General features: G+C 37.1%; 1 protein-coding gene across 1 annotated transcript in view; it reads right to left on the reverse strand.

Annotated features, from left to right (window-relative positions):
* Positions 1 to 8,012: 8,012 nt before the first annotated feature.
* jak2b (Janus kinase 2b) overlaps positions 8,013 to 16,982 on the reverse strand; it is a 46,699-nt gene continuing 37,729 nt past the window's right edge. The window contains 6 exon segments of the mRNA XM_042756733.1: positions 8,013 to 8,302; positions 9,086 to 9,178; positions 9,180 to 9,200; positions 9,376 to 9,493; positions 9,639 to 9,811; positions 10,507 to 10,631. Of these exon segments, the coding sequence (XP_042612667.1) occupies positions 8,168 to 8,302; positions 9,086 to 9,178; positions 9,180 to 9,200; positions 9,376 to 9,493; positions 9,639 to 9,811; positions 10,507 to 10,631 (665 nt within the window). The 3' untranslated portion in view covers positions 8,013 to 8,167.

A 16,982-nucleotide genomic window follows, 5' to 3' on the forward strand; every position in this document is an offset into this window, starting at 1 on the left:
GAATGAAAACAAATGAAATGTACCAGAATATTGGACTCTCTCCAGGTTCTTTACCTTGTAGTTACTCTTTGCCCTGAGGTTTAAAACCTTGGTCAAGCCAAAGTCACCAATCTTCACCTTGAACTCACTCTCCACCAGGATTGTTACGTGTGGCCAGGTCTCTGTGAATGTACCGCTTTGTTGCAAGGTATTCCATGCCCTTGTAGAGACACAAGAGCAGATGTGACTATTTTAAGGAGATTCAACACAGACGTGGGAAGAAGAAAGGAAATTGCAAAAAAGGGAAAGACTTGCAAGTTTTGAACAATAAAAAACATGTTTGAAATGAACAGAAAGAAAGAAGAGGCCTTACAGACCAAAATAGTAGAGACGCAAAGTTATTACTACTATATGAGAGTTGTTCTCAACCTTAGGAGTTCACAACAATATTCAAAGACCCCATGACTTTTCTAGTTGTTTGTGATTTTCTATTGATAATTATTTTAGTATCTATATATATATATATATATACTATATATAATATTATATTATATATTATATATATTATATATATATATATATATATATTATATTACACACTAAAATATATTATCAAATAGAAATAATTATAAAAATATAATTATAAAAATGTATATTTATTATCAAAATGCCCATGGAGTTTAAATATTGTATTAAACCCTTTTCCAGGTTTAGAACTCACACTTTTAATATGAGTCTTAGTTTTCCGAGAAAGTGGGAATGCTGGTCCTTCCAAGAAAAAACAAGACGGTTGCTGACTGAATAAAAAGGAAAAACATCTGAAATTGTTTTGATATCTTAATGTCAAAGCTTATTTGAAATCGTTTTTAGTTATCTCTGAGACCCCAGGTTGAAAACCACTGATGTAACAGTAAAAAGCCCTCATTACCTTGCATATTTGAGATGCATAATGCAGAAGTTTCTTTGTGGTCAATCCTGTCTCTGTCTTGTTGAGATAGTCCCGTAGACTGCCGTGGGGGCAGGTACTCCATAACCAATCGTAAGTTTCTCCTTCCTAAGAGAACAAGAAATCATGCTAAAGCTTATAATAAACCAAACTTAAGACAAATGCAGAGATCTACTGAATTTCTTCAATAAAAAAAAGCTTTGGCTAGATGGAATTTCACATTTCCTGTACTGAGTGCGGGGAGAAAAAGCTATGCAGTCGATTGGGGCACTTTCATACTAGAACTTCTACTGTGGACCCAAGTCCAATTGAGACAGAGTCTGGTTTGTTTAGTGAGATTGTAGTCAACTGCAAGAAAGGGGCAGAGTTTTTAGTGGATGATTGGATCTTAGTTTCACCGGAGGACCAAGTTATAATATTTTGATTCAAAATTTAGAAAACATTTAAAAAAAAAAAAAAAATTAGCATATACATGGATGAAATGTTTTGCAATAAGATCACAACCATGCTGTAACAAAGTTCATATGGCCCTGCCCCACATGCATTTAGAAAACTGTTATTCTTTAATATGTTTGAACTGCACTGCAAAAATGTTTATATTAACAAATATAAATGCAGTTATTGTGCTGGTCAATTGAGAGACTGATGTCAAGGGTTTCAACATCATAAAGAATGATATTAAAGCTGCAATCCATAAAAACTGTTTTTGCCAAATTATCTAAACATCAAAAATATTGAGGGCAAGTACATAACCAATCAGTGTTCAAAACGATAGGTTTACTTGCATATTCTGGTTCTCTGATAACATTAAGTGGGACCCTATTCACTAAAATTCACTTTTGCATGGTGTTGGACATAAATGTGTGTTGGAAGTGTGTGTACACAACCACCCTATAATGATAATCAAATCAAAGGAGTCACTCTTTTTTTTTTTTTTAAATCACCTTAGATCATAAGCAGTGTCTCCCAACTACCTGTTTTCTGACCTGGTGCTAATGTGACTTCACATTAGCCTCAGCCCCCGACCCCGAATTGTTTGACACAGACACTGGGGGACCGTTATAACATAAGAAACTGCCCTGAGTGAGTATCCACAGCGAGTTGCACCGTCGCGCAGTGTGCGTGCACTGTGCGACCGAGAATTTCTCCCAAGCGCTCTGCAGCTGGATGTATGAATTGCTCCACTATTGTTCGTGGCTGTTTTTTTGCCCCATTGACTTCCATTATAACGATATTTTTTGATGTGCAAAGCCATGCCACCATAAAATCATGCATTCTTGATGGTTAGTGGTTTTCCCTGTTGTGGGAAGAGGTAAAATTTGTTATTTTTACAGTTGATCACTAGGTGGGACCATTAACCCTTAAGATAGGGCAGCAGGTGCATAAGTACACTTAGTTTGTTTTCGTTTACTCCATGTAGTTCTGAGAGCTGAGGTGCATATTTTGATTTTTTCAGATACAAGGTAAGTGCACAAAGGTCTCTCACACACTCTCTCTTTCTCTCTCTCTCTCTCTCTCTCTCACACACACACCACAACACTATAAATTTGCTGTTATACTCCATATAACTCCAGGCTACACAACACCAGCAAAACTAAGCTTTTTTTGCACAGGCCTATCTAAAGGGTATGGTCCCACCTAGTGATCAACTGTAAAAAAAAATAAAAAAATTTACCTCTTCCCAACAGGGAAAACCAGCAACAATCAAGAATGCATGATTATATGGTGTCATGGCTTTGCAATCAAAAAAATTCGTTATAATAGAAGTCAATGGGGCAAAAACAGCCACGAACAATAAATGAGGAGAAAAAAATAAAATCTAATGCTGCAAAAAAAACTAACAATGCATCAAAGCCAATGTGTGTACTAATCTTTGACATGCCCAAGACTGTGATAAAAGGTAAAAAAAAATCCAGTCCACAATCACTTTTTATAGTGAAAATATGTCATTTTGTGTGTTTTTTTCCCCAAAAATCAGTGAAATCATTTATGAACTTGGTAATTAAAGAGTTAAAATCTTGGATTTTTTTTTTTAAAACAGATTTGGTAATTTTGATCAGGACTGAGGTTGATTATAGATTTATGCAAAAAAATTAGAAAAAAAAATATTTATCTGATACATTTTACAGCAGTTTAATTTAGTGGATGTTTTCATCCACGAACATAACGAAAGGGTAGTGAATTTGCCCCAGTGTATTTTGAGTTTTTTTTTAAATTTTCAAAGCATTTTCCCAAAATATGTGTAAAAATAAGATTTGTCACCAAAAAATCATTCCATTTGCTGAAACACAGGGAAAGTTGTGGCAAAAATAAGACTCAACTTTACCCCCTAGTGGACAAAAAACGTCCCCAACAACGCATAAGGTTTTAAAAGTATGTTTTAAAAGAGAGCTGCCTGTTGAGCCATTTAACTAAGCCGCCAGCTGTACCCCCTATATCTAGCTTAGGTGTGTTTTACCCTTTTTTTAAAAATTTGTATATTCTGTTTGAATGACAGCTTGGTAAATCTGTTGGTGATCAAATATTCAGTATCACTACTCATCGTAATTACTTGGTACATTATCAGCGCAGTGGGAGACATTCGGCTAGCCTCCCCTACAAGGTTTCTTTTCTCAAAACTCCTCAGCGCTGAAAGTGAACACTCGATGGTGATTGGCAAATTATTATTAAAAATAATTATTTTATTTAATTTTATACCAATGGAGGAACAATAGATTAACTATACCCCAGCCCCCCCCCAGCCTCATCCTCATCTTCTCTATCCCGTTGCAATAGCTGGCAAATCAGAGCACACCTTGCTTTTCAGAACAATGAGCTTTGTAAAAAACGACAAGTTTCAGAAAAAGCGGGGCATAGAGGAGAAACAATAATACAGTATATGTGAAAAAAAATTTTTTTTAAAACCCAAAAACCACATCACAACACAAAAAACACAAAAAAAAATTCTCTTTTATCAACAACACAACACCACCCCAATATCTTTTTATTATAGGCCTATTTTAGTTTATACAGAGTCAGCTCTAAACTGAAAGGTAGATTTTATCTGAAAGAGGTTGTTCTCAGGACAAGAGTATTCTTCATGGATATCAAGGTTGTGTGTGGTATGCTAAGATTTACAGAAATGGGAATTTAAAAATAAACCCAAATATTCAATGGACTAAATGTGCATGACAACAAGCCCCGGTTCCCCACATTTAATGCATTTTAATTGTTTATACTGTATTGTATATCTTATGCCACAGTGTTGTAAACCCTGTTGATCAATTACTGCTGCTTTTCTAATAGATAATTCTCTAGCAAGGATTAATGATGTACGTACTTTCGGTGTTTTAAAATCATGTTCTACATCTATGTTAGGGAAAATACTTACACCAGAGGTGCGACCAACCTATTCTCCTGTCCTGTCCTGTCCTCGGTCAGGTCCTCCTAATGTTGCAGCAGTGTGATGATGATGCCACTGACAAAGTCCACACTCACAAAATCCAACCAGAATGGGAAAAACAAAAAAATCATTTTGAATCAGAAAATAAATAATAGCATCGTGTATTTACCAAAATAAGATATAACCACGAAATGGGTTGTGCCGATAGATGATAGTATCGTGTATTGATGATAGTAAGAGATATCGACGATAGCAGATGTCTTTGTCGATAGTCAAGACGATATTAGGCTCATTCTCCTATTAATGTATCAAATTATTATTATTATTCTTATTAGGCGGCCTATTATATTTCGGCTATTATTATCAAATTGCCCCGCTACTTCATTTCAGCACCGCATTTCACACTTGCACGCAAATGAGGATTAGAGCCTGTGGCCGGTGAAGGAGTCTCCAGCCACAAACAGACGTACATCGTCTGCTGATAAAAGGTATTTCATTATATTTTATTTCGTTGTATTTTAACAAGTAATCTGAATGGCCTATATATGTGCAATATTTTAACCGAGCCCTCACTAACTGAATTTAATGCCACAGTTATGTTAGAATGTATTTCATTCTTTTGTTTATCAGTAGCATGTTTAAAAGTATATTATTTCGATTATTGGTGCTTTCATAGGCTCTCTCTCGTGCGCCCGCGTGGTTTAAAACACCACATAGTTATAAAAATTGCCTATAAGTACAGAGAGTCTCTCTCTTGCCGTCATGCACGCACGCATGATAATATCGTGAATCGGCGATCTCACGGGGTGGCCATATGACGATTTGAAAAATTACCATATCGCCCAACACTAGTTGAAAGCTAAGCTTCTAAAAAGCTGTGGTGTGTGCTAGTCGGGCACTGCGTCCCGGACACCAATATTTTAAACGATTCATAAAAGATCAATGACAGTCAAGCCAAACTGAGATTTTGCTATGGAGATAAAGTTTAGAATCGTGATTTCTGGAAGCATTACAGCACACCATGGGCCTCATTTACGAAACACAAAAGTACGACATAAAATTGGGCGTATGGTCGCTTCAACGCAAAAACTTGGAATTTTATCAATATGTTCATGAGCAGTGGCTACGATCAAATCTAATGTGTCTGGTCTCAGCTCGTGTACGCAAGTTTTTTGAGTTACCTGAATTTGCACACAGCATAGTAAATACGGTGGAGCATTGTAGAATTACAGTGTTTTTGTTTCATTTTTATTTTCCCTGACCGTCAAACGAAGCTCATTAGTCGATCGTTAACCAGTAAGATTAGAATGTCTTTTTTTTTTTTTTTGGTTTTTACAAGCTTTAGCTTTATATGCCACAAATAGCAGCGTAAAACAAGTCACATCATGCACCTGCATCGCTTCTATGAAAGGAGAAAAAACAGAAAATTAAGTCTATAAAAGGAATAAAATAATTAGATCACAACAAACTATATAACAGGCTATAAATTTTAACAGATTAATAAAAGGGGAAAAAAAACTGCAACAAGTATAGGCTACGCTTGTTTTTGTGACACTCTTAATGCATTTATTTTCTTTATTTGATTTAATCCATCGTTTGCATAGGCGCCTCACGCACACACAAACAACATTAGTTCTACCATCGCCTGACATTTCAGCCATTCATCATGAAAACTAAAATGCAGTTTGTTGTTGTTTGCTTTTGGAATCTGATAAAGTGCTTGGACCTAAAAATGGTGGATATGACTTAACAAGCAGATTAGGAAGCGACAACGATGCAACGATTCAATTAATTCCTTATGGACAAGTCCCACCATCCATTATTTTTTTTCTCTCATTGGAGAAGCTATATTGGTCTGATATGAGTCACAATAAGGAAGAAAATACAATCACAAATTCTGTTTTCTACCAAATTTAAAATAACTAATTTTTATTTGTTACAAAATATTCCTTCAACTAAGATTTCTACATTACGCCATTTAAATGTCCATAAATGTTATTTTGTGTAGGGTTTTTACTAATAAAAAAAAAAAAAAAAAATACATTTTGTGACCTTGCTGTTCTGGATCAAATCCAGAGATCAACATTTTTGTCTTGGTATCTCTGTTTTTATATTCATTACTTCGTCCCACTGATGGCCATAAATAAGGCAGATGAGTGGAAAATAGTTTTAAGGAATAAAAGGCTTGCCATATTCCATTCTTCTATGAACTTTTTTCTTCTAATTTCACTGATGTATATACAACAATTTTAAATGCCACTATAGCCACTTAAATATGGTGCAAAATAAAACAACTTTTGCATTAAATATGCCTTTGTGTCTATCCCCTAATATAGCATAATGCAATATCCCGTAAGTCGGCCACCTTATTACCATGAAAAAGGATGTTGATGTTCATTGTTTCATCTGTCCTAACCTGCTCAATAATTCCTTAAAGAATGTTGTAACATATATTCCACACATCAGCTGGTTGCATAAGAGATCCAAACTGTGAATCAGCCTCCTGCCAGATTTCATATTCATGTAAACATGTTCAGCATGTGTTAAAATCTCTAGCTGTATGTGCAGTGTGTGAATTAGCTGATAGGAATTCTCTCATCATAAGCAACAAAGTGCAGATGTACGTATGATGAAAGTTAGAGATTAATTTAATATCATACTGTGTATGGACATCTTAATTGATTATAAGAGGAGTTATGAGTGCTTCAACACTAGCTAGCTAGACTGAATGCTAATTTAGAGTGTGTTCTTTCACTGCATGATACAGTAAAATAAAATGCATTTAGAATGCTCCCAAAATGAAAGATATGGGGACAGAAAATGTATATATTTATACCATTTCGTATAGTTGATCAATATCACATGAAGAGTGGGATTTTTTTTCTTGCAAAAATCACAAATGTGATTGATTTTAAATAACAGTTAAATAAACAATAAGTTAATATTAAGAGACTTGCGTTTTAGACAGCATATTGCCTATTTTTGTTGTTGTTGTTGCTCTATTTCGCCAACAAAATGGTTCCAAACAAAGCCACAGCACTGTTTTGCATCTTTGAAAAACATGACGGTGTTTCGTTCCTGAATTAATCAACCGTTAAAATGATTCGGTATAAACAGTGACTTGCTGCTACCTGCTGAAGGTTTTAATTTAACATTTTCAAGTACTTTTATAACTGCAGTTTAAAGCATTCATGCCTCGCCTTAAACAGTGTGTATATGCATCTAAATGCCACTTCAGATGCAGCTTCTGTGTTTCCGCCGCACTGCACTTACAGCTAGAGATTGTAACACATGCTGAAAAGGTTAATGGGGGTTAACACCATTTGAAAGTGGCTCATTAATGGAGCTGTGACGAGGACTGAAATGTATTAGCTTTTTTTATTCAAAGAAAATAGAAAGACTTACAATAGCAAGATCTTTTATCTTTTCAATCAGACACCACCTGCATTACAACAAACAACCTATAAACAATTATATATCTTTTTGAAATCTTAATTTACATGACACTGCTTTCAAACAGTTCTTCATTTCATTTTTATAAAATTATAAAATCATCTTTATATATGTACATACAAACACGTGGATGTAAAAATGCACAGCTCTTGCATTTAAGAAAAAACGATTGATTCATTCCATCGCTGATAAAGAGGCGCATGCCAGCACTGCTAGCAAAAGAGAAACCATTTCTTGATATAAATGACCTTAACTGTTCGTTCGGTCAGAAGATGAGGTGATCAAGTCCTGGGGTCAGATCTGCCGTAAATGGCACAAAGAAACAAATTAAGACAGCAGACAGGGCAGGAGGACAGGCTCAGGGCTGGGTATCTGCATGGCAGCGGTGAGCGAGTGAAGCTTCTTTCTTAAAACGCAGGCACTTGGGAATATCGGTCTGAATCGCTGCTGTCCTGGATCAAGTCTATGCGGAGAGCGAGCTCCTTGAAGGGTGGCCGAAGACTAAGATCATTGTCCCAGCATTCCTGCATGATCTCGCACATCTAAAAGAATTCAAAAAGTGAATCCTTTAAAATTTGCTGATTTGAAATTGCCAGACACCTCATACATACAGTACATTTTGAAGAAAAAATATGGTATTTATTAAACATTAAAATTGTGAAACATCACTTATAATTTAAAATAATGGTTTTCTGTTTGGATATATTTTAAAAAGTAATTTATTACTATGATTGCAAAATTTAATTTTCAGCACCCATTACTCCAGTCTTCAGTGTCACATGATCCTTCAGAAATCGTGTATCATAATATGCTTATTTAGTTCTCAAGAAACATTTCTTATTATTAGTGTTGAAAACAGTTGTGCTGCTTAATTTTTTGGAAACGGATGTTTTTTAAGGCTTCTTTGATGAACATTTATACCCCATAAATAATATGTGCAATATTATTTATGGGGTATAAATCGTCCCCTTGGAATTATAAGGTTCTGTCTGACATTTCTGTCAAAATTGAGTTATTCACATATTCCTATTCTGTGACAACTTATTTACACGATGTGATAGATTTTGTTAATGTTGTGTAGATTGTGGGAATTTTTATTTAAAAAACAACAAAGTCGAATGGAATGCAAAAACTTTAAACCTCAAAATCTCAAAGTTACTCGGAATGCAGATAGAACCTTGTAATTCCAAGGAGACGAAATGTCAAATGCCTTCAGATTCTTAATAGCATTTTTGCACTATACGTTGGCTTTATGTTTGTGAATAAACCTTATGACAACTGTACATTAGCTGTGAGGGTCTTGATCTGATTAAGACATTGTGTACCTCTGAAGGACAGCCCATAGGCTGGGGTAAACGGTTTCCTCTTTTCAAGAGCTCAATGAGATGATATACTATTGTTTGTCCCTGCTTGTCCCCCTCCCATCATACTCAGAAATACCTGAACAAGACAAAAACAAAACAAAACAGATTCTTATTACACAGTTACTCCCTGAGGTCAATTTCCACAACCGTGTGATTTACATAAAAACAATTCAAAACAAGCAACTGTTAAAAGCTGCCCTTAAGACATGTGCAAGGAAATCACGTATGCAGAAAAAAAACAAGAAACTTACTGTAGGTGGGCTACAGAGCTTGTCACTGTATGTAAAGAGTTCGTACAGAACCACTCCAAAACTCCAGATGTCTGACGCTACTGAGAACTTGCTCTCAGTTAGAGACTCGGGTGCATACCTGTCACAACGAACAACAATTCACTACCTAACGAACACAACAAACACATCACAAGCACAACTTTCTTCTGTGAATCCTTCTGCTCAATGTGTTTCACAGAAGCATGAAAGTTGTATGGGTTTGAATGAAAACAAATGAAATGTACCAGAATATTGGACTCTCTCCAGGTTCTTTAACCTTGTAGTACTCTTTGCCCTGAGGTAAAACCTTGGTCAAGCCAAAGTCACCAATCTTCACCTTGAACTCACTCTCCACCAGGATGTTACGTGTGGCCAGGTCTCTGTGAATGTACCGCTTTGTCGCAAGGTATTCCATGCCCTGTAGAGACATAAGAGCAGATGTGACTATTTAAGGAGATTCAACACTGACGTGGGAAGAAGAAAATGCAAAAAAGGGAAAGACTTGCAAGTTTGAACAATAAAAACATGTTTGAAATGAACAGAAAGAAAGAAGAGGCTTACAGACCAAAATTAGTAGAGACGCAAGTTATTACTACTATATGAGAGTTGTTCTCAACCTTAGAGTTCACAACAATATTCAAAGACCCCATGACTTTTCTAGTTGTTTGTGATTTCTATTTGATAATATATTTTAGTATATATATATATATATATATATAATATATATATATATATATATATATATATATATATATATATATATATATATATATATATATATATATATACACACTAAAAATATATTATCAAATAGAAATAATTATAAAATATAATTATAAAATGTATATTTATTATCAAAAATGCCCATGGAGTCTTAATATTGTATTAAACCTTTTCCAGGTTTATAACTCACACTTTTAATATGAGTCTTAGTTTTCCGAGAAAGTGGGAATGCTGGTCCTTCCAAGAAAAAACAAGACGGTTGCTGACTGAATAAAAAGAAAAACATCTGAAATTGTTTTATCTTAATTCAAAGCTTATTTGAAATCGTTTTTAGTCATCTTGAGACCCCAGGTTGGAAACCACTGATGTAACAGTAAAAGCCCTCATTACCTTGCATATTTGAGATGCATAATGCAGAAGTTTCTTGTGGTCAATCCTGTCTCTGTTCTTGTTGAGATAGTCCCGTAGACTGCCGTGGGGCAGGTACTCCATAACCAATCGTAAGTTTCTCCTTCCTAAGAGAACAAGAAATCATGCTAAAGCTTACAATAAACCAAAATTAAGACAAAAGCAGAGATCTACTGAATTTCTTCAATAAAAAAAAGCTTTGGCTAGATGGAATTTCACATTTCCTGTACTGAGTGCGGGAGAAAACTATGCAGTCGATTGGGGCACTTTCATACTAGAACTTCTACTGTGGACCCAAGTCCAATTGAGACAGAGTCTGGTTTGTTTAGTGAGATTGTAGTCAACTGCAAGAAAGGGGCAGAGTTTTAGTGGATGATTGGATCTTGTTTCACCGGAGGACCAAGTTATAATATTTTGATTCAAAATTTAGAAACATTTAAAAAAAAAAAAAAATTAGCATATACATGGATGAAATGTTTGCAATAAGATCAAAACCATGCTGTAACAAAGTTCATATGGCCCTGCCCCACATGCATTTAGAAAATGTTTATTCTTTAATATATGTTTGAACTGCACTGCAAAAATGTTTATATTAACAAATATAAATGCAGTTATTGTGCTGGTCAATTGAGAGACTGATGTCAAGGGTTTCAACATCATAAGAATGATATTAAAGCTGCATTCCATAACTGTTTTTGCCAAATTATCTAAAATCAAAAATATTTAGCAAGTACATAACCAATCAGTGTTCAAAACGATAGGTTACTTGCATATTCCTGGTTCTCTGATAACATTAAGTGGGACCTATTCACTAAAATTCACTTTTGCATGGTGTTTGGACATAAATGTGTGTTGGAAGTGTGTGTACACAACCACCCTATAATGATAAAAATCCACTCACTCCTTTTCTTTTAATCACCATAGATCATAAGCAGTGTCTCCCAACTACCTGTTTTCTGACCTGGTGCTAATGTGACTTCACATTAGCCTCAGGCCCCGCCCACGAATGTTGACAGACACTGCCGTTATAACATAGAACTGCCCTGAGTGAGTCCACAGCGAGTTCACAGTCCGCCATTGCTGCACTGACGAGAATGTCTCCCAAGCGCTTCTGCAGCTGGATGTATGAATCCACATAGCTCTCTCCTTACTCCCGAAATCTGAGCCGCTGAAGACAAGGTGGATTCATTTTGTTTTTCGAGGAAAATGCTCCCTCAACTCCACCCAAATTTTTCTATGTCTGCGCAAATCATTATACTGCTTTGTGAATGAGGGTCAGTATAAAGCAGGTTTTGCACAAAAGTTGCTCCTGAAGGATGGAGCAGTGCCACCTGTTCGTGATCCAGCTACACCTCCAGAAAAAGTAAGTATCATGCGTTAGTTTTCCAAATTGCCTTTCTGAAAGAGCTTCTTGGCACTCTGTAAGGCTAATGTTGCTAAAGCTACCATTGTCTATCTGTTTTAACTGACGCTGTCTTCACGTGCTACCAGAATGATCGTGAATAGGAATGTGGGAGTTAAAACTGTATATGAAAACAATGTGAATTCGACCGCTGGAATCAGTCGAGCTCATTATCACAAGTGGGGCTTATAAAGTTTGTATGGCACCATGAGTTATTTTTATCGTGCCATGCTCCCATCTGTGTAATTCATAAAGTGCATTTTTTATGCACAGTACCATCAGATAACTGATTTTTAAACAGAGTGTGTTTTCTGTTTGTGTTTATTTGCAAAGGCTAGCACGGAGCTTGCAATAGAGACTGCTGCAGAGCTTGAGCTCTTGAAGCTCCGCCCTTTTCTCCACTATAGCACCAGCTCATTTGCATTTAAAGGAAAAGACAAAAACGGTGCATTTTGGCTCATACCCTAAAAGTGGCAATTTTAACAAGCTATAATAAAATGATCTGTAAGGTTTTTTAAGCTAAAACTTCCCACACACACTCTAGGGACATCAGAGACTTATTTTACATCTTGTAAAAAGGGCCATAATAGGTCCCCTTTATGTGAGGTGTCTCACTATGGGATACACCACTTCTGCATATTCCTCAGAAGCCCGATTACATTTCACCAGCCCCAAATAGCTGGCAGACATGATGTTGTGTCAAGGGGTGGCAGACCAGTCACATTCAAATTAAACCACTCACTTGCCAGGCACTCTGGATGAGGATGAAAAATCTCCCCCCTGCCTGTGACAGCAGATCCCTGTGCAGCGGCAGGGACCATGGCTCTGCATATGATCTCTGCCAGCCAATATTTCCCTGGCCACCGAGGAGCTATCAGTAACATTTTCAGTCCCTCCTCCCTCACTCTGTGAAGGACTGGGGATATCAAAGCTATCGGTAGGAAATGCGTAAAGGAGAGTGCATGGCCACTTGTGCGATGGTGCATCTATACCCAGAGGTGCGCTCTGATCTTTCAGTAGATATTTAGGACACTCTCAGGCTGAGGAACAGCCCGAAAGGAAAAACTAGATATTCTTATGCCACACCAAGGAATGCAAACCTCAGGAATTTCCTGAGTTGGCTTTCTTTGGGCGGTACAACCTTTACTGCCCTTTCGTTCAACAGGGAAGTAATCTTCTCCTGAAGAACATGCCCTAATCCTCCCTGCACCTGAGAATGAATTATTCCTTTGAACTGCAGGGGACAAGTGGCAAACTGCAGATTGTAACCGAACTGTACTGTTCTCAGTACCCAGCGGGACCGTGTGCATTCTTGCCAGTAGTTTACTTGTAACGTTCTGGTGCCATTGTGTGGCTGAGTTGGAAATGAGTTTGTGGTCTGTACTGTGCAGGTGTGAACATGCACTTGGACAGAATTTAAGTGGTTCACCTCCTTTATGGGATCGGTGTTCTGTTCTCTTTTAGCTGACATGAGGGCATCCTGGCCTGACAAGCTAGCTAGGCATGCTAACTTGCGACGGAGACTCTTCATGGTGAAGCCACACAGTGCTCACAGGAGCCAGGACTTTTGATTACCATTTGAGCATGTTTCAGCCCAAGACATGAAAAACAGGCCTGGTGTGTGTCTTTGCATGGAATGTTGTTCCTGCATGAGCAAAGATGTGGCAAAGATCTGGAGTGCCGATTGAGGGTGTAGGTGAAAGCGCAGTACCAAATGACTAGCCAACAATCAGCGTGGAGACCAGTTGATGGCTTTCTGAGTAGAGTAGGCTTCTGATATGAAGTGAGAAGAGGTTTTTGAATGTCGCAATGATGTTGCATCCATTAGTGTTTGGGGGCTTAAGCCACCGATGTTTTGTCAAAAGCCCCTGATCTTTTTGAAGATGGAACATGTTTTACTTCCTAGATAAAATGTTTAATGACTTTTAATTTGTTCCCAAAGCATTAGAAATCCATGATGAAAAGTCTGCGCTGCTGGCTGTAGTAGATTACCGCTTATTTTACAGGGCTGTACAATGCGACAAATGAAAAAAAAATTGTGAAAAAAAACAGTGCGATGAATTTAGTAGCACGCGTGCGATTCAGTTTTGTAATGTGTGTGAGCCTGTTTACAAAGTCGACAACAAAGAGAACATTTAATGACGTTTTTAGTCCAAATTCACTTAATAACAGAAGCCGAGTGTTTTAAATAACTGTGATCTGACACGGTTTTATATCACAGGACGAGGCAGAAATCATGCTATTTTATAGTATTCTATATAGTGATATATTCTATACTGGCTAAGTCGATTAACATGCATTATACATATGCTTTATTCTTATAAAAATACCTAAGGTTGCGTGAAGAACACAAATATACCATATATTGTTACAATCGTATGTTTATTGTATTGATGTTTCATCAAGTAAAACGTCTCTATCTGCATAAGATTTCCTGACAAAAATTAAGAAATTACGGTCATAGATTTCATAATAATTTTTTTTTTTTATAATAAAACCTTAGACATTTCTAATGATTGATAGTTATGTCTCCCTGCATGTTAACAGATCACCCTGCAGTTTTCTGTAAAATAAACAATTCTCTAAAATACAATTGTATAATAATTATTATATTTATTCTTAAATACTCTGTTTTGTAAATTATAGTGAAACAGTGTTATTACAATAGTGATATTTCTTATTTTGTTTACTGTTTTTATATAGTAAAAGGGGTATATTATAGTCAAAAATTCTAAAAGTAAAACATTAAAAAGGTCATATGATGTTGCTAAAAAGAACATTATTTTGTGTATTTGGTGCAATGAAATGTGTTTATGCGGTTTAAGGTTCAAAAAACACATTATTTTCCACATACTGTACATTATTGTTTCTCCTCTATGCCCCGCCTTTCTGAAATGTGTCGATTTTTACAAAGCTCATCAGTCTGAAAAACGAGGCGTGCTCTGATTGGCCAGTTATCCAGTGCTTTGTGATTGGGCGAATGCCTCAAACGTGTGACGGAAATGTTACGCCCCTCAGCATACTATGATGCTGTCTCCCGGGACAACCAGACACAAACATTAAAACCCATTATAAATGAGGCATTTGTTGCATTCAGTGGGGACATAATTACGGATTATAATGACTTATACTGTCTTTTTATGATTTGTGTTGCATCGCGCCACATAAACATAAAACCATGTCAGCATTTGTGATCGGAGAAACAACAAACACAACTCTACACTGCTCAAAACTCGCATTTGAATCATCAATGTAAACGTACTGACAGTCTGTGAGTCAGAACAGCAGGAATTGTAGTCTACTGTCCCAGGATCAGGAAACAGTCCCCCATAAAATGTGTTGCACACATCTGAATATTTGGGTTGAACTGTTCTGGAACAGTGTTGTAAATACAACTTAACCACTGATTTCTAGTCGTGTCCTCTTTTGCTAGACCAAACAAAGTAATTTCGCTTTCACAACGAAACACACAGGTGTCTTCACAACATGGCGGTGGTGGTGGCAGCAACAATAAAGTTATGCCTTATTTCTTTGCGTGAACATTTGGGCGGCGTTATGCAAATTTTCCCACATCGTGACGCAGACATGTGGGGATGTGTTTAAAAAAGCCATTTTAGGAGAGTGTGGACGAGTCTTAACTTTTATAAAGAATATCTCTTTGGGTTTGAGACTTTAGTCTTTGCAACTTTACAGATCTTATCTATTCACAAACAGATGTAACACTCCAAAGAGAAAGGAAAACTTGAAATCACATCATATGACCCCATTAAAATAATCATAGTACATGGATAAAGATTATAGTTTGTATATAAACACTGATTTCATAATGATCAAAATATATAATATAGATACAAAATAGATAAAGAGTTGTGTATTTTAAATAAAAAAAAAATAAATTGTGATTTTCATTTTATTCAGAACCTTGTTGGTCATTTACCCTCATGTAATGGGGTGGGTGGTCTTTTTCTTAGGGGCTAAGCCCCTTATCTCTTCCAACCCTTGCAATGGCCCTGGTTGCGTCGCTCCTTTTATACCAAGAGACGGGTGCCACTCCCTGACACAACGTCATGTCTGCCAGCCAAAATACACCTAAAAACATTAGATTCATCCGCACTAAGGAGCCATGCTGATGCACAGCTGTGGCCTAATGGTTAGAGCGTTGGACTTGTAACCCGAAGGTCGCAGGTTCGAGTCTCAGTGCTGGCAGGAGTTGTAGGTGGGTGGGGAATGAATGAACAGCGCTCTCTTTCACACTCAATACCCATGGCTGAAGTGCCCTTGAGCAAGGCACTGAACCCCCAGTTGCTCCCCGGGCACTGGATATAGCTGCCCACTGCTCCGGGTGTGTGTTCACGGTGTGCTCATTTCTCACTGCTGTGTGTGTGCACTTGGATGGGTTAAATGCAGAGCACAAATTCAGAGTATGGGTTACCATACTTGGCAAATGTCACGACTTTTCACTTTCACTTTTTCACAACCCATGTAAAATGATAATTCCGCAGATAACTGCAATTGCAGGTTTCAAACAGAGAAGGCAACAAAGAGGCATAACTTACGGACTGCAGATTTAATTAGAGGAATATTAATATGAATCAAAACATGGCCTTTATAATGCCCAGTCACTGGTGTTCAAAGAAATGTCAATGCTGATAAATGAGTGGAAATTTGTATTTTCTGGTTTGACCACTAGTGGTATAGACTATTAAACCTTTGAGGGCAGTCGTGGCCTAATGGTTAGAGAGTCGTACTTGTAACCCAAATGTTGCAATTCCAGCAGAAATTGTAGGTGGGGGGAGTGAATGTACAGCGTTCTCTTCCACCTTCAATACCACGACTGAGCAAGGCACCGAACCCCCAACTGCTTCCCGGGTGCCACAGCAATGTGGCTGCCCACTGCTCCGGGTGTGTGTTCACTACTGTGAGTGTGTGCACGTGGATGGGTTAAATGCAGAGCACAAATTCCATGTATGGGACACCATACTTGGCCACACGTCACTTCACACTCGCTCAACCGTCTATATATCCTAAATACCACTAGTTTAATTCCTTGTTGTTT

This window comes from Cyprinus carpio, chromosome A5 (assembly GCF_018340385.1).
Source record: "Cyprinus carpio isolate SPL01 chromosome A5, ASM1834038v1, whole genome shotgun sequence".
Classification (NCBI taxonomy): Eukaryota; Metazoa; Chordata; class Actinopteri; order Cypriniformes; family Cyprinidae; genus Cyprinus; species Cyprinus carpio.